Below are 23,781 nucleotides of genomic sequence, written 5' to 3'. Positions count from 1 at the left end.
CCAATACAAACTTACGTTACTAAAAAAAACTGGAATCTTAAACCACCAATGGCCTCGATTAGCACATGGTGTACTTTTGTCAGTTTGTGTACACAAAGGCAAAGTTGAGTCACTACACATTGTATAATACAAGGATTTTTTAAAATATACATTTCATCAGGTCAACATTTAAGAGGATGTGTTGTATTTCTGGGGTAACTCCGGTAGGTTTCAAAAACAGATCTAAACAATAATCCATTATTAAACTAGGGCATTCGTTATGCAATTGGGTAGCCATGTGGAAAGTAAATCGTAAAGTTTCGAAATGGTTAGCCAAAAGAAGGCAGGAAGTGAATAATCCTCAGGGCTCCCTAGCACAAGGAAAAGCATGACTCATGTCTTGCCAGCACACGATGAATATGAAGAATACAGGCACGTGAGATAACTGGCAGCAGAAGGTAACTACCAATCGTACCCAGAGTACACAACGAATGGTTTTGACGGTTATTATTTTCTTTACTCGGGCAATAAACCTCAGATAATGGGTCTTGGTCAAAGTCATGACCTGCATTTGATTTGAAAGACATTGCAATCAGAGGGAAAATCTTATTGGAATAGAATGAAGGAAAACCAGAGTCAAACCACAGTTCCACAAATTTAATTGATCACAGCAAAAGTAATAAAAAAAAAATAAAGAATTGAACATTCATGGAACGGACAAGGTAAGGGGTTAAGAAAATGCCTAGAAAGTAGGCAAACATATTTACAAAGACTCAAAAGACCATGAATGAATAAAGTGGCATAAAATCAAGCCATTATAAAATGGCATTCCCTAAAACCATCGTTTCTCCATAAAACATTCAGATACATGACAGTGTATTAAGCTGACAAAGTAAATCCTGCCTTCTTTAAGCTTGATTTAAAAACACTTAATTTGTTTTGTTGAATGGCCATCTCCAGCAAGTACCATTTCAAAATGCTTGGTTCATCACCACTGAAATGCTGTGGCAGCTAGACCAAGGGGTAGCTGGCAGCCGTTGCGACTCCACATTGGTTCTTCTTGTCTTTAGCCATGAGGATGTAGCCCTTGTCTCCCCACTTCTCGCTCCAGCTGCAAGGTTGGACACAGCATTAGATTTAAAACAATCATCCAAAGCTAAATTCTTGTCAAAATATGAGAGCTAATACATTGGGTTGAAAAAAAAAGAAAAGTACATCCCTCCAAAGGCGCATCTCTTGCCCTACACGGGTAGTAAGTCATAAGAAGGCTCACCTGTTCTTGACGATCCAGTACTTCTTGCCATCAACGTCCTCGCCCTCGAAGCCATAGCCGACCACCAACACACCGTGGTCCAGATCCTCACTGCTGCACGCCTTCTCGTTGTAGATACCTTAAGAACGCCACGTTATGAAAAATTATTAAAGTTTGTTTGACCAAGGAAAAAAAGTAAATGCACATTAAAGAGGCAGTGCCAAACCTGCCGTGGCAGTGTCACGAGCAAAGCAGCTCACCTGATTCGTAGAACTGGAAAGACTCGTGGCTGGCGTCGATGGCGATGGACACAGGTCCCACGGCGGCCACGGCCTTCATCAGGGCGCGCTCCTTGCCGCTCGGAATGTCCACAAAGCCAGTGTCGTTTACCGAGTTGAATTTGGGGTCGTAGTGGCAAGGCTGGTCATCCTGGACAACAGGGGAGGAAGCCGGCAGTGAAACAGTTAGCAAGAGATACTGAGAAAAAAAAAACATCTGCCATTACATGAAGACATATGTAAAGACCCAACGTCTTTTATCAAAGTTTATCATTACACACATCTATATAATCATTTCCCACTTCTACCAAACAGATCATGCGATACGTACAGTTCCGAGGTAAGGGTAGGAATCCTCAGAGTCCAGGCCGCCGTTGTCCTCCACGTACTGGAAGGCCTGGTCCATGAGTCCTCCGTTGCAGCCCTCGTTTCCCTCTGCCTGGGAGCATTCAACAAGGTTCTGCTCGCTGAGGGACACGAGTTTGCCGGTTTTCCTGAACTGCTGGCCCTCAAGAGCCCCGGTGGTACTGAAGGCCCAGCAGGAGCCGCAACTGCCCTGGAAGGGGGGCCCAGGGAGAAAGGTTGGGTTAAAATACTGAAAAGGGTCTGAACTGCAGACATTCGTGGTGGTACATGAACCTTCAGACATTTGAAACAAAACTGGAAGTGTAATCGGCAAGATACGGATAACACTGGGTTTATTACCTTTTACGATTTTATGGCCATGATCTATAATTTTACTGCAATCGTTGGACTAAACTAAATACAAAAAGAAGGCCTGGTCCGTTTCCGGACCGCTAGCTTTACGACCTTTCAAAGTAGGTCAGAGTATTGTTGCCAATCCTGTCCCACCAGCCACCCCCTGTTCACGGGTGATAGCTCAAGTTTCAGCTCCAGGCCCCAGGCCTAATGTACTGTACAGGGGGAGGAGCCATCACTGACACGGGGGTGTGGGGGGGTGTTAGCAAACAGTGTGTGGTAAACAGATAAAAAGAAAACTACCAAATATGAACCTTATCAGTCTGCGCTTTTAACACGGGTCCACTTAAAGTAAAACTCATGTCCAAAAGGAGCAATGCTTCCCGTTTTAACCCGAAGACGACATCTTACTTGAATGTCCCCTCATATCAGCCATTAAGATTCAAACATTTTAGGAATTCCAATAAAAACAAAGAAGCTGCCAGCAACTTCAACACAGTCAGACCCCTTTCCTCTTCTTCAAAAGGAAAAGGATTTGTCCTTTGTGACAAGCTTAGCAAGTGCGTGTCTGCACTTCAGACTGGATCCATTTTGCAACCAAATAGATAACATAAACCGTTCTGCCTCACTTTGGTCACATGGCTGGACTCCAATGTTCAAATACCACCTGTTTAGGTTGTGTATACTTCCCTCACTACATAGTAGGGGTGTAACGGTACACGTATTTGTACCGAACCGTCCCGGTACAGGCACTTCGGTGCGGTTACAGAGGTGTACCGCGGTTCGCAAATGTGGCGTAGATAGGGTCACCAAACAGATCATGCAATACGTACAGTGCCAAGGTAAGGTTGGGATTCCGGATGCAGAATGTAAAGGCTTGTTTTGCGAACCGGAATTTAAAACTTGAAGTCGGAGTTCCACCTGGACCGTTTAGCCAAAGTGTACTACTCCGACGCCGTAATGCGCTCGGCAGCTCTCCGTCGGGGATGTCTTATACTCAACGCAATGCGCCGCCCGATCTATCTTATATGTTGACTACAAACCATGTAAGCAGTGTGGTAAGTAAACTTCCAAAGCTTTTCAAATCTTATTTTGTGCTTTATTGGTCCTTAAAAAGGTGCAAAGTAAACAATGTACAAAGTAATTAAGGTGCAAAGTCAAACCGGAGAAGTGATTCAGGAAAGGATTTTGTTAGAGGATCAATCACAGCCCTTGCTGCCTCTGTTGTGTCGACCAATAGGTCTATGCCGTCGACGGATAGTTAAAAAATATTGGATGCACACGTAAGCTACGGAGAGGGTCTCCGACAGGCTCTCCGGCTATGGAGAGGGCTCTCCGTGCCTACGTACATCACTTTAACATGCACACACATTTGAAGAGGCACCATCCAAGTGTTACCATCACCGTTGCTGGGAAAAAACCCCAGCTCACAACACTATTTCAACATCCCCCGTCTGGGAATTCAGAAATACAAATGCCATAACCAAGTTTATTGGTGTTTTCATTGCTGCTTATCTACGGGTTGAGAAACTATTAACCATACCCTACTGTGACTTAAAAACCGAGGTACGTACCGAACCGCGACTTTTGTGTACCGTTACACTCCTACTACATAGTGATAAACATGGACTCCAGATACACTACGCTCTTTCCATATATATCCAATGCACAGGATAGCATCAAGTAGGGGATGAAAAGTAGCAGGGAGCTGCTGCACGGGGGATGCACGAGGGACATACCTGATCTTTAACGGGGGTCACGTAGCCCTTCTCTCTCCAGTCCACGGCGGGGGGAGGGGCCAGGAAGTTGGGCTCCATGAACATGGATCCCTTGGTCTTCCTCTGCTGCCTGGGCTTGTAGCCGTTCATCACCTGCCTGAACTCCTCGTGAGTCTGGAGAAACAGGACAGAGTAGCACAACAGTGACACCACCGTCGGGACATCGCGGCCATTTGTGGAATATGCTTCCGTCTAGAACTGTCTCGATTGTTTGGTTCTTGTTGGAAACGTATACAACAAAACACTTTGGGACAGGGTGCAATACTCTTCTGGGCTTGTTTTTTTCGTATTAAAATGAATGTTTTGATGACATGGCCAATCGGCAACTTTCGCTAACATTCTTTAGCTGGGTGTGGTTGTTTATCAGGGCCGGTAGCAGACGGGTGTTGAACAGAAACCTGAGAAACACTGTCCCACTTCCTGTGCAGGTTCTTACCATATCTCCAAAGTGATTCATCCCCAGCCTGTATGAGTGCTTGCCAATGGAGTGCTCCAGGTTGTGAATTTCAATTTTCTTCAAGTTCTTCTCCCACACCATCCTCCTCCAGCCCTCTTCCTTCTTTAATATAGAAACAGGCCAACAAGTCAATATTTTTTTACACCATTCGTTTTTTAAATAGATGCATTTTAATTCCGTACATTGAGATTCTTCATAACACCAATTCAAAGACTCACCACATGAAACTCCTTGTTGTGCCACCCCTTCCATAGGTTCCAGTGCTCGTCCAACTGCGAGTCTAATGTGGGAGCAGACAGGACTGCACTGAGGCACAGCGTAACTACCGCTAGAGGCAGCATCATCATGGCGTCTAGTGGGAAACGAAAGGGGAGAAAAACAAGTTAGGTTAAATATAATTACATTAGCATATACAAATCAGGAACGATGGTCATGGTAACACAAATCCATCGACTGAACGCTGAAAGACATCCACGATCAACAAGCTAGTCCAGATCCATAGCTCCCAGATTGCAGATACAACATTCCCTCTTAACAAAACAAGGACATGGGCCTGCAAGATCGACTTGTTTACCGAGTAGAGCTGAAATAGCCACGGCTATGGAGAGAAGACGCAATGTGGTCGATTCTCGTCTGAGGAGAAAACGGATTACAGAAACGAAATCTTGAAGTCCCAAAACAAACACAGCCCTTTGTGTGAGCCGAGTCACGGGATCCGGGCGGCGGCGCAGGCTTTAAGACCAGAGGAAAACAAAACCAGGGACCCTACCGCAGCCAGTGCACGGAAAAGTACATTTGTTATTGATTTGAGCTGTTCGGACGATGGACACGGTGTTGTTTATATTTGAAACGGGTACCCATGAAAGATCTGCTTGATTTATTAAACGAATTCTGGATGGAAAAAAAAACCAGGAGGGCTACAAGGATTCACCGCGACACCGTAGTAAAATGATAATCTGCAAGCAATACACTACTAAAGCAATGTGGAATTTGACACGTCTGGATCGAAATGGCAATCAGAAGTCCCGTGTTCAGTCGGGCCTTTTAGGATCCAAAAAAAACAACTCCCCAAACACGGAATTTTTCCATTATACTTTGTACGAATTTCTTATGAAAATAAAATATATTGCAATGTAAATGAGAAGCTTTAAAAACCTTCGGTTATCAAAAAAGCAAACTGACAGCGTAAACTTACTGTAGTCTTAGATGTTGTTAGAGAAGACAGCTTGGAGTACAAAGGTGCACAAAGTTTATAAATGCAGGAGCGACGCTGGAGCAGCTCATACGGTGTCTTCTGATTGGTCCTGTGAGGTGTTTTTTCCATTGAAACTCCGCCCATACATATGACGTCATCATCATGTGATCCCGTGACAGCACGTGACGGTCTTGGATGCTTGGCTACTTCCTAAAAATATGCCATGTCATACAAAAGGATGAACAGTGTTTGATTTTTTTCTCTCCCAAACACCCACACCCACACACACACCTTCCTAGAACATTCAATAATTAGATAGTAAATAGTAGATAATAATAGTAGATAATTTCCTCATGACAGGATTTCAAGGACTAGCTTCATTAAGATTGGGCAAATACATATTTTTCGTGTTTCTTAGAAAAAGTAAGAAAACAAAAGACACTAGATACTGCTATTAAAGTAGGCGTCGTTAGTTTTGGTTCTGTTTCCTCAAATATTTTAGTGCAGGAACCAGTGTCATCCTTGAGAGGTCATTAAAGCAGCAGGTGTAGAACTCCTTCGCATTCACTAACCAACCGGCTTGTTAAACGTTACTAGTTTTGTGTTAATATTAAGGGGAATTAATGTTCTGTGGTTTTATTGAGGCCAGACTAAGACCTTCTTCTGAAAAAAAAAAAAAGTGGGCTAAATTAGGAAACAGTCAGCAGTAACATGTCAAGGGGCGGTGATTTTGTTCCGCCCACGACAGAACAGGGGTTTTCGGTGTTGACCCAGTCCTAATACTACAGTCTCTGGTTCTTACAGAGGGACTTCACACACCACGGCGAGGCAGGAGGCAAATTACGTCAAATATAGACGTTTCCTTCCCCTTTCCCCTTCCCCTTACCCCTTCAAAACAAGGGGGAGGGGTAAGGGGAAGGGGTATGGGGTAGAAATGGGATTGGGCCTAAGGGACCATGACAGGAAGTTCCCCTAGGACATCCTGTGAAACGGGTATGTTGTTGCAGGTGGTCAATTGCTGAGTATGCCAGTCATTTGCCTTCTGCAACACGTTTCTATTAGGCGTACAAATAAGAACATTTTATGTTGTGGGATGATGTGTTAGTAATCATCCCACAACACAAAATGATGTAAAATTGTTATGTTTATTATTCTCAGTGTTGAAGTCTTTTAATGGTAACGTTGACTATGTTTTTCTAGGGTTTTCTAGAGCATTCTAAAAAACAAAGTTGTATAAAATATACAGTTGCTTTGTGGCAAATTTTTTAACATGAAGAGCTGTAATTGAGGCAACAAAACCAATGCAAATCGGGTAAAGAATTTATTATAAAAATGTGCAACACTGTTAAGTGTCAGAAGTACTATGAATGTTGCAGTTGAAAACATGCTGAATAAATGTAACAAAAGACTATGATTCAATCTACTGGAGGCCTACAGGATATAGCCAAGGCTATCTCTTGTCTCTTTCTCGAAACTCTGGCTCATCGGTCTATGTACCTCAAAGAACAAGACTTAGGTAAATAAGTCGGCCTACAATTCCCATTTTTCTTTTCTTCTCTCGCTCCAACTTTGAGGGAGAGAAATGTAGAGAAGACACACCACGCATCAGTATCATTCAGACACAACCTTTACAAATTTTTTTTTTGAAGCAGGAAAAAGGAAAACCTTTCTCCTTTCAGAATTGTTTGAAGCGTATAAAATGATCGAGAAACAAGGCGTGTATAGGCACACAACAGTTGGCAACACTATGACAGATACAACCCAGCCTCAGGTAAATGATAGGTTTCCATGTCTAAATCTAAGGGGACATTTCCGTTCAACAGATCGTACGTGTATATACTAGTTCAGAGTGGAATTGAGTGAAGATTTCATTTTAATGCAATATTTTTTACTCACAACAAAAACACTTGCAGTACATTCATGTTGCCTCTTTACAAACAACCGATTTGGACAGACCGCTTGGAATATTATATATACTGTATACATATATAGATATATATATATATATACACAAAATAAAAAAAGTGGGCATGAGAAACAGAAGCAACACATAGGTCTTAGGTATTTACAATGTACCAATAAGTACACTGGATATATTGGAAATCGTCAGGGAGCCCCAACAGTAGCATATGAAGCATCAGATTTACGTTCTTGGGCAAAGAGGGGGAATACTGTGGATGCTGGCAAGGAAGGCACACACAAAACAAGTGCCATTATGTCCAAAACCTCCATGTTAAATCTCAAAAACCTATACACCTCCTGTTTCTGTACCACGTGTGCAACACTATTTTCGACATGTAACAAAAAGGATTTCCTTAGACATGGGGTAGAAAAAAGTTGAACATTGGAGTCAAAGTCCAATTGTCAGTGCGGGTCAGAAAGAGTTCGATTTTACTTCCAGGGTATGTAAAATGGTGGCGCTTTTGGGCTGTACCAAATACATTATTCTCTATTATTGGAAAAGTCAGACCACACCGAAACCCAAAGGGGGAAGTTAAAGCCAGGCCTTATGTCTACATGGGAACAACACAACTTATTCCCTAGAAGCTGTGTTCTAGTACATTTAACCCTCTATAGTTCTTACCAATCAAGACAAGGAAAATATCCACATGCACAGGTTCACTCAACAGGTGGTTTTGGCTGTAAAGGGTTCACCTCCTCATTAATAAAATTCAACACCATTCATGTACATTTCATCAAGATACAGGGTGATGCAAGTTTGGTGCATTGTAATCCCTTTATGCGCGCTTAAACTATCAAGTATGTGTGCACCGCTCTACCCTGTTTGCCGCCGTTAAAGTTGCCTTTTGATACTCTTTTCAAATGTTTCTTTCCGTTTAACAGCATCTAAACTGCACTGCTTTGTTAATCTCACTAGGAACCAGGTTTGAGGGAATGTATTGATTTGTCTTCTTTAAAAGTTTGAACAAGGCACAGCTCCTCTGATGTTTAAAGAGTACAACTATTTCCTTTCAACAGAGATATTGTGCTTATCTTTGGGTAGGGCGAGGGGGGGGGGGGGGGGGCAAAAGGGCTAAAAGCCAATCAAGCCAAATAAACAAAAAAACAAAAAATAGATACATAACATTCGGCATCGATCTGAATCTCCATCGTCGTCCAGACCGTTTGGAACAGGGGTGGGAATGAGTCGGCTGAAATGGACCAAGTACAGCAGCAATTAATATCACCTACACTGTAGGACAACCGCGACTAAATAACTCAGTGAACCAAAAGGCTGATATCACGTGTCCACACTAGACCGATTGCAACAAAGAGAGTCTTAAGTCTTGAGGGAGTGTGCTTATTGTAAAACACAAAACAAAAAAAAAACAAAGCAGCACAACAGATTAAGAAGTTAAGCAGCTGAGCAAATGATTCCTTCTGGGAACACTCGAGTGATTCTAGACACATTCATATCGGGAAAACAGGGTCATTACATCACATGGGAGGCATCGACACGACATCCACTCTACCGGCTGCCTCCACGACCCGCAGCGATGGAGGAGGGAGATGCAGGTAGTCTCTGGGTAAAGACTGCACTTAATGTTCATCAAGACGGATCTCTAAACTCCAGCCGGGGGCCGGGAAAACCGAAATACTTTATCTGGGGGGGGGGGGGGGGATGTCAGTACATAGCTCCTCTCGGTACGGTCGCCGCTCTGAATCCACGCGGTCTGAGTCAGGGTCCGTCTCGGCTGGCCTCAGCGGGATACGACGGAGCTGATGGAGTTGTACGACGTGCCCCCGTTGCAGGAGGCCACGTAGCCCCCGGGCGCCGCGCCCCCCGCCGCCTCCGCGTTGACCCGGAAGATGGGCGAGCTCCGGAGCAGGAAGTCGGCCGCGTCCCGCCGGCCCAGCTCCCTCAGCTTGGCCATCAGGACGCCCACCGTGCTGTCGGGGCGCCCGCTCCACTCCTGCAGCAGCGCCGCCGTCGGGCTGGGCGCCGGCGGCCCCCGCTCGGGGTCGCGCCCCGACTCCGGCGCCGGCTCCTCCTCCTCCTCCTCCGGGGGGGGGCTGCCGTTGGGGCCGCTGTGCTTGGCCACCAGCTCCGTGAGGCCCAGGTTCATGGCCAGCAAGCACCAGTCCTTCCCCAGCGCGTCGGGGGGGTCCAGCATGCGGCACAGCTTCCGACGCGCCAGCAGGCACACGTTGGAGACGTGGATGTCGGCGCCCAGGCTGCCGCGCTGGTACACCTCGGCGCAGCCGAACGCCAGCACGCTGCTGAAGCCCTCGCGGTAGCCGCCCATGGTGTTGGTGAGCGAGGACTCGCGCTGCAGCTGAGCGCGCAGGAAGTCTTTGGGCTGGTAGATCATGACGGGGCCCTGGTGCTGCCGCAGCTGCTGGGGGCTCAGGTAGTACTTGGCCGTCAGCAGGCCCGGCAGCGTGGAGGCCAGCAGGTTCTCGGCGATGCTGCACACGGCGTCCAGCAGGGCGTAGCACTTGGCCCGCTCCGTGTCGTGGCCCCGCACCTGGATCTCCACGCCCTGGCCGTGGTTGACCAGCAGCACCATGGCCTCGGCGCTGGGCTGGCTGACCTTGGCGCCGTTGGTCCACAGGCGGATGTCCCGGTCCATCTCCTCGCCGCCGCCGCCGCCGCCGCCCTCCTCCTCCCCCTCCTCGGGCTTCTGCTGGTGGCTCCAGCGGCACAGGTTGACCTGCAGCTTGTGGAACAGGCCGCAGGGGAAGGCCGTGAGGTGCTCGGCGGGGACCAGCCGCACGCCGCCGTAGATCAGCCCCTCCTCGTCGTCGTCCTCCTCCTCGGTCCAGGAGCGGTGGAGGCCGTTGGTCTTGATGAGCGCCGGCACGTCCACCATGGAGGGGTTGGTGAGGTCGCGGGCGCACACGTCCATGGCGTCCAGGATCTGCAGCAGCTCGTCCACGTCGCTGTCGGGCGCCAGCGCCTGCACCTCCTCCAGCCTGTAGCGCCCCCTGTAGTGATGGATGGCCTTGGGTGTCTCCACCGACAGCAGCCGGGCGAGCACGTTGCTGCAGAGCCAGCGGGGCTCCAGCAGCACCACGTCCTGCACCGTCTCGCTCTGCATGATGTTGATCTGCCCACAGCGGGGGGGGGGGGGGGGGGGGGGGGGGGGGGGGGGGGGGGGGGAGAGGGAGAGGGAGAGGAGAGGGAGAGAGATGCTTAATTTAATGAATCACATTGAGTAGGAGTGCAGGAAGAGGAGAGGAGGGAAGTACGGTAAATGAGAGAGCAGGTCGTTAAAATGTGGTCGTTAAAACATATGGTGAAGAGCCACACGGAGAACAAATTATTAATGTTTACCACCCACACACATGCAAATGTTTAATGCTACTAGTGTTAGATGGTTGGGTAAAGCAAGAAAGAGACACAAAATCCTCAAGCTCATTGTGGTGAAGCGTGACTCATCACCCAAATACTTTCGCCAGCGCTTTGTTTAACTGTTAGGCCCTCCTCAGACAAAATGTTCCCTTTTTAGTTCCTGGTTCCTGATGTATGATTGTTAGCAGATGGACCTCGAGGCAGTAGCACTCATAATCAAACAGTGCCCTTAAGTGGTAGAACGCAGTGGTAGCATGGGACAATCATTTTAGACCCCAATATTTTAAAAGTTGACATATGATACCACCAGGTGTGAGTGTGATTAGCCGCTACAAGCCGTTTTGATAATCTCCCTCCTAACATAATAATAATAACAATAATAATCATCGTATATAGCGCTTTTCAAGTCCCCAAAGCGTTTTACATTGAAGGGGGGGACCTCACTCACCACCACCAGTGCGTAGCACCAACTTGGGTGATGCACGGCAGCCAATCTGCGCCAGAACGCTCACCACACACCAGCTTGAGGTGGAGAGTGAGGGAATTAATGAATCGGCCAATTATACAGTGGGATGATTAGGGGGCCAGATTGAATGAGCCTGGTTGGGCCAGGACACCGGGGAAACCCCTACTCTTTGCAATAAGTGCCCTGGGGTCTTTCACGACCTCAGTGAGTCAGGATCTCGGTTTCACGTCTCCTCCGAAGGACGGCGCCTTCCACAGCACAGTGTCCCCGTCACTGCACTGGGGCGATCGGGAGTGATGTTTTGACCAGAGGGAAGAGTGCCACCTACTGGCCAACACCCGACACCACTTCCAGCAGCAACTCAGTGTTCCCAGTTGGTCTGCCATCCAAGTACCAACCAAGCCCACACCTGCTTAGCTTCAGAGATTCGGCTAAGGCAGGGTCGCCATTGGTCTGGCTACTGGCATCACAAGTGGGCGTGTCCACCTAGATGTGGGTCTACCAGCCTACCCAGTGGACCGTAGCAAACGTTGCTCAACTAACCCTCGTTGAACGCTTTTAACGGCTAATCACACTCACACCTGGTGGTATAAAATGTCACCTTTTAGCATGCAGGTGCAGGAACGTTTTTGTCCCTCTCCTTCAGTACGTTGGGGCAGAGATGCCGGCTATCATACTGCGCGGGCCGCCACGCGGCCGTCTCGCTCACCTCCCCCATGCTGTGCAGCTGCTGTGCCAGCGTGCGCAGGTGTTCCTGGCTGGCCAGCGGGTTGATGTGCTCCTGGACGTCGCTGACAAACTGCTGCCAGGACGTCAGCTGGTTGGGTCCGCTCAGCTTCCTCCAGGCGGGCAGTGCGGCCAGGAGGCGCTCCGACAGCAAGGTCATGGGGCCGCACCTCTGAGACCCCCCCCCGCCCCGTGGAGAGAGGAGCACCCAAGGGAGACACGCGGGAGGGGGGAGGGGGAAGAGAGGGAGTCAACGCATGTGCTAGCGTGATTTATTGTGAGTACCGTTTTTGGGTTGTGTGTGTGTGTGTGTGTGTGTGTGTGTGTGTGTGTGTGTGTGTGTGTGTGTGTGTGTGTGTGTGTGTGTGTGTGTCTGTGTGTGTGTGTGTTCGAAAGTTTGAACCAGCATGTTAAGGTTCAGGTGGAGCAATCCTGGTGGTGATGGAGAGAAATGAATAAATCTGCAATATGTTGTGCAGGGATGTCCGATACCTGATATGCAAGAGCAGAGACTGATTCAAAATGTAATGTAAATTAATTAAAATAAAATAGATTCAAAGTTGCATCTCCTTTAGATCAATTTCTTTCAGCTGCGTCACCCGAATTCCCCATTATTGGTGTGTGTGTGTGTGCGTGTGCGTGTGAGTGTGTCTGTGTGTGTGAGTGTTCTACCGAGATGATGGAGGTCCTCAGCTCCTGCAGGTGGCTCCTCAGTGTCTTCATGTCTTTAGAGTTTGATGCTCCGACGTCCATGACGAACAGCTTGTCGCTGATCTGAAGGTCGGTCCCAAACCTGGAGGGCACACAGCAGCCAGCTCCACTCAACGACCGGACACAAGTGGAGCAGCACATCTGGGATATTATAAATATCTATGCATGAAAATAATATTTCCAAAATAAATTAGTCCGAAATTTGGTTCACAGCATTTTTGCACCAGCCTGATATCACACAGAATAGGTGATAGAGAAGACATTTTAATTGATTTAGAACTCCCCGCGATAGCAGAGTTCATAGTCTCTATAGCGGTCGCCTTTATGGTCGTTACTATGGTCAGCAACATTTTCCCCCATTTAGTGATAGAGCAGACAGATCGTAGAAGTTCCCCGTTGGCCCGGGGCCCAATTCTTTACCTTGTCGAGAATAGAGAGAAGATTTACATTTCTCGATAGTCCTTTAACTAATAGAGCAGTTCAACTTCCCTCTTCTAACCCGGTCTTCTAGCTCTGCACTTAAAATACACGTACGAATGAAGCATGAAGAAGTGGGGTTATTTAAAAAAAGATGATAGCATTGCCCCACGCCAGCTGGTCGACCGACCTCTCGGCCCTCCTGAGCCACGGCTAGTAAAACCAAGGTGGATCGACTGAGTTTAACTAGTGCTTTCATCCAAAGTGCTTACCAATATTGGCTGACATTCACCTATTCACACACACATTCACACACCGACGATGGCGCTTTCAACCGACGATGGCGCTTTGCTCAGGGACACCTCGACACTCGGCTAGGAAGAGCCAGGGATCGAACTAGCAACCTTGCGGTGACCAGCCAACCCGCTGTGCCCCACTGAGCTGCTGCCGGGGCGGCGCCACGCACCTGTTCTTGACTTCCTTGAGCAGCACCCTCTCCTTGTCGTAGAGGAACTCTCCGGAGAAGGCCCGCGGCACGTTGGCCAGGTCGGCGTGGGTGCCCACCAGCGACACGGCCAGGGGGTTCTGCAGGCGGCCCGCCAACGCTGAGGGAGGGGGGGGGGGGGGGGGGGCGCACACACACACACACACACACACACACACACACACACACACACACACACACACACACACACACACACACACACACACACACACACACACACACACGCGCGCGAATATTATGAAAACCCAATGATGGAAATATATAACATAGTTGGAAAAGTTCTCTTATTTGTGAGCTTGCAGCCGACTCAATGCAAGTGACGCTAAAAACTGGATCGTCTCACACATGCAAACGAGAAGGGTCATTCCTTCTCCTTTGCATGTTCATGAGTAGAAGGGTAAGTCGATATTCGGCCGCATATGCAAAATGGAGGAAAAATTGCTTCACGGATGAATCGACCAGCATTTCCCCCCGTAATTATTCCCCCCCCCCCCCATCCTGACAACACCCAACACACACATGAGCACGCACACTTATGAGCACATACACACACGCGAGCCCGCACACACACACACACACACACACACACACACACACACACACGACGCGCACACACACACACACACACACACACACACACACACACACACACACACACACACACACACACACACACACACACACACACACACACACACACACACACACACACACACACACACACACACACACACACACACGCGCGCGCCGGGTGCTGACCGATGTTGTCCGAGGGCAGGGAGAGGGCCTTGAGCGTGTTGAGCCAGTAGGTGATGTGTCCCAGCTGGGTCTCGTAGGGCTCCTCCAGGCTGAACAGCACCAGGTGCAGCGCCGTCACGTCGTTGGCCGCAAAGTAGTCGTAGGCACACTGGTACACAGGGTTCCCAGAAAACTCCCACACGCTGAAGTCCCCCACGCCTGCAGGGGGCAGTAGAGAGCATGGGTGAATTTCCCCTTCAGTAACCTATGTACCTACAGTATATATGCCTGAGGGCTGTCTGGTCTGTGGATTGAAAAGGTGGACTGTTTAAATGCTATAGCTACAATAAAATCGATTGCCATTCAAGTCATTTAGCAGACACTTTTATCCAAAGCGACCGACGGTGAGTGAATTTAGATTATATTAAATAGCAGGGAAGATTTAGGGCACCTTGCTCACTGATGCCTACGCCCTATATGTATATTGTACATGGGGGGGTATTGAACCCTGTGCCTTACTGCTGGGAGTTAAAGCACCCTAACCCCCCCTAGACTATCCTGCCCCCTATACCCAGACTAAGTGGTTTAATATTGTGTTTTACTGCAGCTCAGTTCATTTTGATTTAATCGCTTTAAGTGCTATAAGGCAGCTGCTGACGTGCAGGTTCTTCATCGCATGCAGAACAGTGGACTTCAAAACTCAGCAGAAAACTCAGCAAACCTTCAGCTGCAGCAAGGAACCGTCACAGACCGTAATGTAACCTCGCTTTCAATGAATTCATTAATTCCTCAGTGAACATCTTGATGTCTACCTAACCCCTCAACCTTAGTCATTTTACAACGTTGATCTCTTTTTAAATTCCTATCACCTTCTACCATGACGCCCACATTTTCCATGCGAGATTAAAAAGGCGCATCTCATCTCATCCCAAGTGTCCTTTGGATGATCGTATTATCATCAGTATCAGTATGATCTTACCCTCCCTACATGCCGGGGGCCAGTGTCAGTATGATCTTACCCCTCCCTACACCCCGAGGGCCTCACCGTTGATGTTGGTGTTCTGGATGTCGATGGCCCTGGTGGCCAGCTCGTCGGCCGAGGACAGGGCGTTGTGGACGGGGGAGAACACCTCCAGCACCCCCTTGGTCAGGCTGGGCTCGAACATCATGCTCCGGCTCCTCACGCTCACGTTCTCACAGCCGGGGTACAGGTTGGAGATGCTCACAGAGACTACAGGGAGATGGACACAACACAAGGGGTTTAACGCAACAATCCAGTGTTAGTGGGTTCTGTGTGTGTAGGAATATACATCTTTGCGTACAAACACAGGCAACGTTTTGAATGCATTAACCAACCTCGATGAATTGGGCTGAAAGTGTACATGTAACTATTGTATGCAATCATTTTATCAGACCGTTGGTGACTTGTCGTCGGTATGTTTGGTTTGTATGAAGGTCTATTTTCAGACACATGGGGGTGCTGTTTCCACACAAAAGGAGAGCGCTTGTGGGATATTTCGTCAATGTTGCAAAGCTCCAGAGAAAGAAATAATTAATCTCCAGTTCAGCCACGTTTTAAACACTTAAGAGCTTTAGAAAGTGGATCCAACCTGATTGGTCAGTCACTGATCCAACAGTCACTGATCAAAGATGTGCATGTATGTGATTTTCAATCCCAAAATAATAAAAGCAAAAAATAGAGTTCCACAGAAAAAAATCGAATCGAAGCCAACAACGTCTGAATGTACGCATGAAAACAATACTCTAGTCCCAAGTAACAGATGAAACATTGTGTAGGCAGGAGTACAGATAGGAATCTATGGGGGAATTCAATCCATGCAGTGGGGCAGAATTTGAGGCCTGCTTGGGTTCGCTCATTTCCAGAGACAGCTGACTGACTTTTCATTATAAATGTTCTGCTCTGGTCCTGAGGAATGAAGCGCTGCCCCAACATCTGTGGCCACATCTTTCCTCTGGCAGCAGGCCTAAATCTCCTTTTTTTTGGGTTAAAGGGAACATAAGCTATTTTCCGTGTGTGTGTGTGTGTGTGTGTGTGTGTGTGTGTGTGTGTGTGTGTGTGTGTGTGTGTGTGTGTGTGTGTGTGTGTGTGTGTGTGTGTGTGTGTGTGTGTGTGTGTGAGCAGCCAGCTTTATTTAGACTGGAGGAATGTAGATAGAGAGTGATATAGACAGAATGAGATATTGATCAAGAGAGCTATATTGGTTTCACCTGCACCCTTTCTTGCAGGTATTAGTCTTGAAATTAACTCTTTAAACTGAGGCCGGCTGTTTTAAAGCAACAGCTATGAATATCCGAGTTTCCAGTTTCCAAAGGCAGAACCATGTGGGTCAACATGATGATGCTGAACCCACACATCACCACATGCTGACCTTCCTGACAATTGATTCAATTGTGCAGAGAACAGAAGAAAACCAAGTGCATTACCTATACATTATATATATATATTTTTTAACTACCATGTCAATGTCTCCGATTTGTCATTTCCAAATCATAGCATGCATCAAAAACAATCTCTTCATTCTGGTAAGCATTTCCCCAGAGTGTTTAAAAGGCTTTAAAGAAATCCGGTCTGAATGTTGGGCTACAGAGGCCCTGGTGCTTCAGATGAGCAACTCTAGACGGCCATTATCAGGGAGGGAAGCAGGCCTCTGTAGGAGATAATGGTGCCGGTAAAGAGTGGTTAAGGACCAACACAATAGAATGTATTTCTGTGTGTGTGTGTGTGTGTGTGTGTGTGTGTGTGTGTGAGGATGTGTCTATGTGAGGGTGCATGTGTGCACATGACGGGAAGGCGTGTGTGTGCGTGTGCGTTCATGAAAGAGTGCGTGATTAAGAGAGAGAAAGGAAGACGGAACACGCCAGAGACACAGATAAGTTAAGAGAAACATTAACAGGGGGGACGTGTGTGTGTTTCTTGTGTGTGCGTGGGGTTCTTTGTGAGCCTCAGTAATCACTGTCTGCAGGTCTGACTGGAGAAGAAGACAGTCAAGGCCCCGAGGGCAAGCGTTGGCCTCAGCTGTCAAGGTTATCAGGTTAAGATGGTGAACAGAGCACAAAGCGCTCAGCAGAAAACAGGCCATGAACCTGTGCTCGAAGTGCCCGCAGCCAGGGCCCAAATTGAATCAAAAGGAATACAAAAATAGCCCACAAAATACCCAAATATGACAGTCACGCCATGACGCTATTCAAATATCTCCTTTGCAATTTGCTTCATTTAAGTCGCCATTGTTTTGTCAAATGTAGTTCACGCGAAAGACTCCCCTGATTATTGTGTTGTCTCCGTGGTTGTTTATCCGTGACGCGACTGACTTAGGAGACCTTCCCCCTACCGGCGGGCTTGGAGGCGATGGGGGAGCTGGGGTGGCGCGACGGGTTGGAGATCCTCGTCCTCTTCCTCCTGAACAGGCTCCGCAGGATGCCGCACTTCAGGGACTCCAGCAGGGTGCTCTTGCCCACTCCCTGGTGCCCGAACAGCTTGAGCTTGATCCTGGGCTGCAGCAGCTGGCTGGGACGCAGCTGCTGGATGTAGCTCAGCTTGTGGTTGTCCTGGGGAGAGAGACCCAACCCTGTTGAGAGCTGAACCCATGGGTTGTGCAGCACTTTCCCTTGGCTTTCGTAGCTACTCCAATTTTGGTTGTATGCTTTGATTGCTCTCAGCTTCACTTGTACAATCGCTTTGGATCAAAGCGTCTGCCGAATGACTAAAGGTTCATGTTTTAGTGTTTCACAATGTGTTTGGAGGAGATAGTCCTTGAGGTGTTTACAACTGATTTAAGATCATCAGTAACGTAAAATTCAAACAGAATTTATGCAAACTGTTTGGAGTATACCCAATGCTTATCATATGCATTCGATTTAATAAACAATCTAAAATCAGTTTATTGGTCTACAAAATGCAGCGAGTTTGCTGCTTGGTTTATCAGTTATACATTATTTGTGTTTTCATCTGCAACATTGATTCTCGACTGAAGGTGTTGCTAGCACCAGAGCTAAGATGACGGAGAAGTTGGTCGAGTCTAGCAGACTTGATAGAATGACGTTGTTCAACACCTCCACACAGCGACTTCAATGTCATCCCCCTATTCAGCCCTTCCTCTGATTCTAACAGCATTCAACCCACCGGTGTTGCTATGCTCAGCTATGGTGGTGTCTCGTGTGCTTGTGCTTGTGCTTGTGCGCGTGCTTGTGCTTGTGCTTGTGCTTGTGCTTGTGCTTGTGCGTGCGTGCGTGTACCTTTTTAAGCCTGCCGAGCAGTACGAAGATGACTTCGTGTTGTTCGCTTGAGGCCAGATCTTCTGCAGTCTTGCCGTCCTTTGGAATAAAAAACAACAACAGGAGATCAAACCTAATGTTCTACGATCAATTCCCTCCATACACTTCCATCAGTTTAGAGACATGCTCATCATACTCCTAATGCCACTCAGGCCTGGTTCACACAGAAAGGTTTCCATAGCGTTGATTCCTGCAATCGATCAATCTGTCCCAAATCTCAAATAAAGAAACATTTTATCTGTAATAAAATATTTTCTAACAATATACTTCCAAAACATTCTGAAGAAAAGGGCAAAACATGTCTTACTAATACGCAACACTCTACGGTCAGACTCAAACCATTTCGGAAATTCAAGTTCAAACCGATAACATATTATATGCACCTTATGTGAGGCAGCAATTTTTTTAAAGTCATTCCATTCAACCGTCCAAATAACACATCCTGAGGAACCAAACAATCGAAGACGCTGAGCAAAAAGGGCCAATAAATGATACATGACCCCAGTAGCTGCCTCCTAGATTAAACATGTATAGCATCTCAGCCATAATGCAATATTAACAGGCAGGGGATCGACGGCAGAGGAGGAGAGAGGAGCATATGGATGTGTAGCTCGTCTACTCTAGGTTGACTCCAGAGAAAGCCTCTTTCTCATTTTTGATGTCACTTATTCAGCTTAAAACATTGAAGCGTCAAATCAATGTTAAAACATTTATAGAGGACCCTTATAGCTGGCTATACAACCAGCTGCCCCAAACCCCCGTGTTGATGCCTGTGTCCCCTTCCCTTCAGAGAGGTATTACTAAAGCCCTCTGTAGAAAGACATCAACGCTATATGTGGAGTGATTTGGGGATAGCATTTAGACCGTGTCACATCATAGGCTGGGACTAATCTATTTAAAATCACACATGTATATAATCTTTGCAAAGAAAATGCTGTTCGCCCATCTAGTCAATGTACAATTGCATATATAACATTTTTTTATTTTTATATAGGGTATTTTATGAATCGAAATATATGCTAAAGATATTACTATGAGCAATATTTGTAATAACTTTATCAATGTGTGCTAAAATGTAAATAATTCCATTTTTATTCAGGTTAAATAGGAAGACATTTCCCTTTAGCTGCACACTCAGCAGTATCACTAATCCTTTGATCAAATAAGAACATACATTTATTTAGCCAATATAATCACTGTGCATCACTTATGCAGTTTGAGCCAAGAAGGATACACAAGATCATGGACACCCAGTAACAGCCTGATGTGGGTTCAATGGGGACACTTATAAGGACGGTGTCCCTGACATTATTCACACCCAAAGCCTTGCATTCACCAAAGAGGCAGATCCCAATCCTCTTAGTGTCCCAAATCTGCTTTCAGCGCTTTCCTACTGTTTAGCATATATATACACGTATATTACATATACATAAAAACGGGGTGAATAAAGGAAAAGACTTGCTTGACAGCCCAAGCATAAAATTAACTTATCCAAATGAATCTGCATGCCAACCACCCAGGGTGTTTACTCTTATTCATATATTATACGTCTCCTATTTTGGCTCTTTTTGTGTTCTGGCACTGATATCATGCAAACAGCCTGAGGAAGAAACAGCATTGTTATTCTGCTGGTTACCTTTCCAAGGTCAGGCAACAGTGCCCACGACGGTTTGGTGCGAGTGTTGTCTTTGGCATTGTCAGAGTGTGTGTGTGTGTGTGTGTGTGTGTGTGTGTGTGTGTGTGTGTGTGTGTGTGTGTGTGTGTGTGTGTGTGTGTGTGTGTGTGTGTGTGTGTGTGTGTGTGTGTGTGTGTGTGTGTGAGAGAGCGTTGACTCACGTTGGTGACAGCATCGATGTTAGCTCCTGCCAGACACAGATGTCGGACCACCTCCAGAGCCCCGTTGTTGGAGGCGAGGTGCAGGGGCGTTCTGCCGTACTGCACACAGCGGGGAGGGGAGAGAAGAGCCCGTGGTGAGTGGAGTGGAGAGGATGGAAGGAGGTTGGTCGTTTGTTTTTTAACAAGAGAATCTACATTTGTAGAAAGTCGTGTTTTGTTCTGACACTTCTAAAGTGTTGCTCCTTCAGCTCGTGTATTTTAGGGAGGGGAATCGGCAAGGGAGTCCGCAGGGACCTCACGTTGCAACGTTTGAGTGCTGGTACGTAAACGTATTGCGATTGGGCATAAGTTGCGATTCAGTTGAAAAAACGATATAGCTGAGGAGATTCAGCATTTCAGCTAAAAACACTTGAGTCACCATGCGCCCTATTGAGTTACAATTGAAACAAATTGAGTGACATAACAACTCAGCAGGAACACACACGCACACACACACCTCATCACCGCAACCCATGTTGTCGGTTGGAATTCCCTACTTGCGTTCCCATATTCAATTCCAACATTTAGACGTTTTGGATGTGTTACACAGTAACCGAGTATTGATTGAAACTCTAGGTGCGGCTACAACAGACCTGCAGGGCCAGGAGGAGAAGAAAAATAGGTTCTGCTAGCGGGTCTGCAATGATGTGCGGACTACAAATGACACCGTGGTGCAGAACATTAAACAAAGACTAGACTCCGAACGGGACACAGTATGCATCGTTTCGTAACCACGTGCGGAAACTAACGCCCATCTGTTAACGCGCTGACAGGGCCGGGGAATGAAAAATCAATAAGAAGGGGTGGGGGTTTTCCGTGGTTTGCTGCTGGAACTGTGCGCTAACACACGCGTAATGGAGACTTCCCTTCCCCGAGGGAAATATGAGCACATCTGACAAAACAATAGATAAAAGTGAAGCGATGCTGAGCAATATCAACCGGCTCTCCTTCCACTTGTGGCCGCGCGAACAATGCCGTTGTACCAACACAACAAAGGGGCGCGATGGCGGCCGTGGTCCCGGGTCTCAAGACCTCCGTCGCCTCGGGGTTTGTTTAACCACGGCTCGGTCGCGACGATACGCAGCCTGTTCCGTCTGCTCCACACAGACTCCCAGTGCCTTCGACATCCACTTCACACTCGCTTGAGCTGTGGTGACGGATTAAATTAGCACCCATGTGATTCAAACGAAGAAAGAAGCGGTTCAAAGTTGAACCAGGGAGGGAGGACAGGGAGACGTTCTTGTTTAGTATAGTTTAGTATGTTTAGCATAGAGCTGGAGGCGAAAGGGGCCAACAGGCCGAGATGCGTGCTGTTACGGTTCAAGAAAACAAACAGATCGTCATACAAATCGCAGCACTTTCTTCACTTTCAAAACTAGAGTGTGTTTGTGTGTGTGCAGATACAGCCCAATGCACGAGCTCCGGCTGCACGAGTCCTCTTGGATCTGAATATATTTAAAACGGCCGGTGTCCTCTATAGACACAAGACCAAGGTCCAATGTGTGGGTAGCCATGTCAAAACAAAACCTTCAGAGGGAACGGCTCGTTGGGCAAACACTGAATGCACACACGCACACATGCACACACAATGTGAAACAGGGAGCCTCCTGTTTGCGGTTACTATTTTAAGACTACGATGGAAGTCGTGATGTTGACCGTTTGTTTGCATGTCACCAGGCCAAGCAGGTTACCCGGGATATCGGCGATGCTGCTTTGTAGAAAATGCTGCCCCGTTTTCTTTATGAAATCATAAAAGCACCACGGACAAAGAATGTCCTCGTACATTCCTTAGTTAGGTGCCGCTAAAACACAGTGAAACACCGGTCATTATCGGCCAAGACCACACCGATCTCAGCTTCAGTTAGGACAACAGACATACTAGCTGGGAGACCTAAAGGGAAGAGATTTAGAGCTTCAATAGTATCACAATTCAGACGTTAGATTACATGGTCTAAAGTCTGGGTGAACTGGGTATTTTTATTATTGTTAGCTTAAAGGAGACCTATTATGCTTTTTCGACTTTTATGACCTATAAACTTTGTTATAATGATTGATAGGCGTGTTTAACCATACACAAAAAACGATGTAGATTTTCGGGAAACTCTTCCTCTCATCTGGGCGCTTTCAGCGTTCTCTGTGAACGCTCGGTTTCGTCCTTCTCCGCCCCCTCGCCCCCCTCCTGCCAACCCAACTCCGTTGTGATTGGTTACCTTCCTTGAAGCGCGCGCGCGGGCAGATTTGACCAGGCATATGGGGGCGCGGCAGGAGTGCCTCTGCGTAGACGACTTCCCGGAAATGTGAACAAGTGAATCGCAAACGTTGTCCCGAGTGTTTAGCGCTCTGCACAGCCACCCCAGACTGTCAGCAGGGAATACGTCGAAATGCATGTACGTCATTATTTGACACTTTAGTATGGTTAAACATGACTATCAATCATTATAACAACGTTTATAGGTCATAAAAGTCGAAAAAGCATAATAGGTCCCCTTAAACATTGGCTTAGACCATGATGATGTTGCTGGAAGCGTCATCTCTAACTGGTGCGACTGGTGGGACTGGTCCAGGTTTAATGGGAGGAGACGAGCCTGACCTTGTTGGGCAGGTCCAGTCCGGCCTTGGCCCCGCAGATGGCGGCCACGATGGGCAGGTTGCCGTCCTTGCACGCGATGTGCAGCGCCGTGTTGCCGTGGCGATCCTGCTGGTCCACGTGGCAGCGGTGCCTCAGCAAGCAGAGCGCCACCTCCAGCTGACACCTGCGTACGGCCAGGTGGAGCGCCGTGTGGCCGTCCTGGAGACACGACGCGCACGCGCACACACACACACACACACACACACAAAATGTTGTTCTAAATCCACCCTTTATTAAATAGCACAATCTGCATTTTAAACTAACGGCTGACTCTGAGTGTTTTCAGTCCGGTTTTTGGAGATAACTTTAATGTCCCGTTGGATTCATTGGATTCGCATCCCAAATAAGTCTCTTGAATTTTGGGTACGTTTCTCCTTCTTTTTGTGCAACTCTCGCCAAACAATGTCCGACAGACAAAACCGGGATGGGGAATGCCTGTTCACCTCTCAGCTGCTGCCCTTCACTTTTCCCACCACAAAGGATTCAA

General features: G+C 47.3%; 2 protein-coding genes across 5 annotated transcripts in view; both read right to left on the bottom strand.

The window, feature by feature from the left end:
- Positions 1-621: 621 nt before the first annotated feature.
- ctsla (cathepsin La) lies at positions 622-16,856 on the bottom strand. 3 transcript variants are annotated; one of them, XM_030359468.1, is made up of 8 exons: positions 16,851-16,856; positions 4,662-4,795; positions 4,423-4,545; positions 3,948-4,100; positions 1,841-2,065; positions 1,492-1,660; positions 1,253-1,370; positions 622-1,090 (listed from the first exon to the last, which is right to left on the bottom strand). In XM_030359468.1, the coding sequence occupies exons 2-8, from the start codon at positions 4,788-4,790 to the stop codon at positions 991-993; spliced, it is 1,017 nt and encodes a 338-aa protein (XP_030215328.1). In that variant the 5' UTR covers positions 4,791-4,795; positions 16,851-16,856; the 3' UTR covers positions 622-990. The 3 variants fall into 3 exon arrangements, with proteins under 3 accessions (XP_030215328.1, XP_030215325.1, XP_030215327.1); XM_030359465.1 differs by lacking the exon at positions 16,851-16,856 and adding an exon at positions 5,639-5,776; XM_030359467.1 differs by lacking the exon at positions 16,851-16,856 and adding an exon at positions 5,018-5,203.
- Positions 6,946-23,781, bottom strand: part of dapk1 (death-associated protein kinase 1) — a 52,564-nt gene continuing 35,728 nt past the window's right edge. For both annotated transcript variants that reach the window (XM_030359463.1, XM_030359464.1), the window contains exons 17-26: positions 23,256-23,453; positions 20,627-20,725; positions 18,752-18,829; positions 17,848-18,064; positions 15,543-15,728; positions 14,519-14,716; positions 13,721-13,859; positions 12,799-12,919; positions 12,110-12,298; positions 6,946-10,689 (exon numbers count right to left, since the gene is read on the bottom strand). In XM_030359463.1, coding sequence (XP_030215323.1) covers positions 9,340-10,689; positions 12,110-12,298; positions 12,799-12,919; positions 13,721-13,859; positions 14,519-14,716; positions 15,543-15,728; positions 17,848-18,064; positions 18,752-18,829; positions 20,627-20,725; positions 23,256-23,453 — 2,775 coding nt within the window. In that variant the 3' untranslated portion in view covers positions 6,946-9,339. The remainder of the gene's footprint in view (positions 10,690-12,109; positions 12,299-12,798; positions 12,920-13,720; positions 13,860-14,518; positions 14,717-15,542; positions 15,729-17,847; positions 18,065-18,751; positions 18,830-20,626; positions 20,726-23,255; positions 23,454-23,781) is intronic.

This window comes from Gadus morhua, chromosome 6 (genome assembly GCF_902167405.1).
Source record: "Gadus morhua chromosome 6, gadMor3.0, whole genome shotgun sequence".
NCBI classification, from domain to species: domain Eukaryota; kingdom Metazoa; phylum Chordata; class Actinopteri; order Gadiformes; family Gadidae; genus Gadus; species Gadus morhua.
The sequence above is the reverse complement of the archived record's forward strand: the minus strand, read 5'-3'. Positions and strand labels throughout refer to the sequence as shown.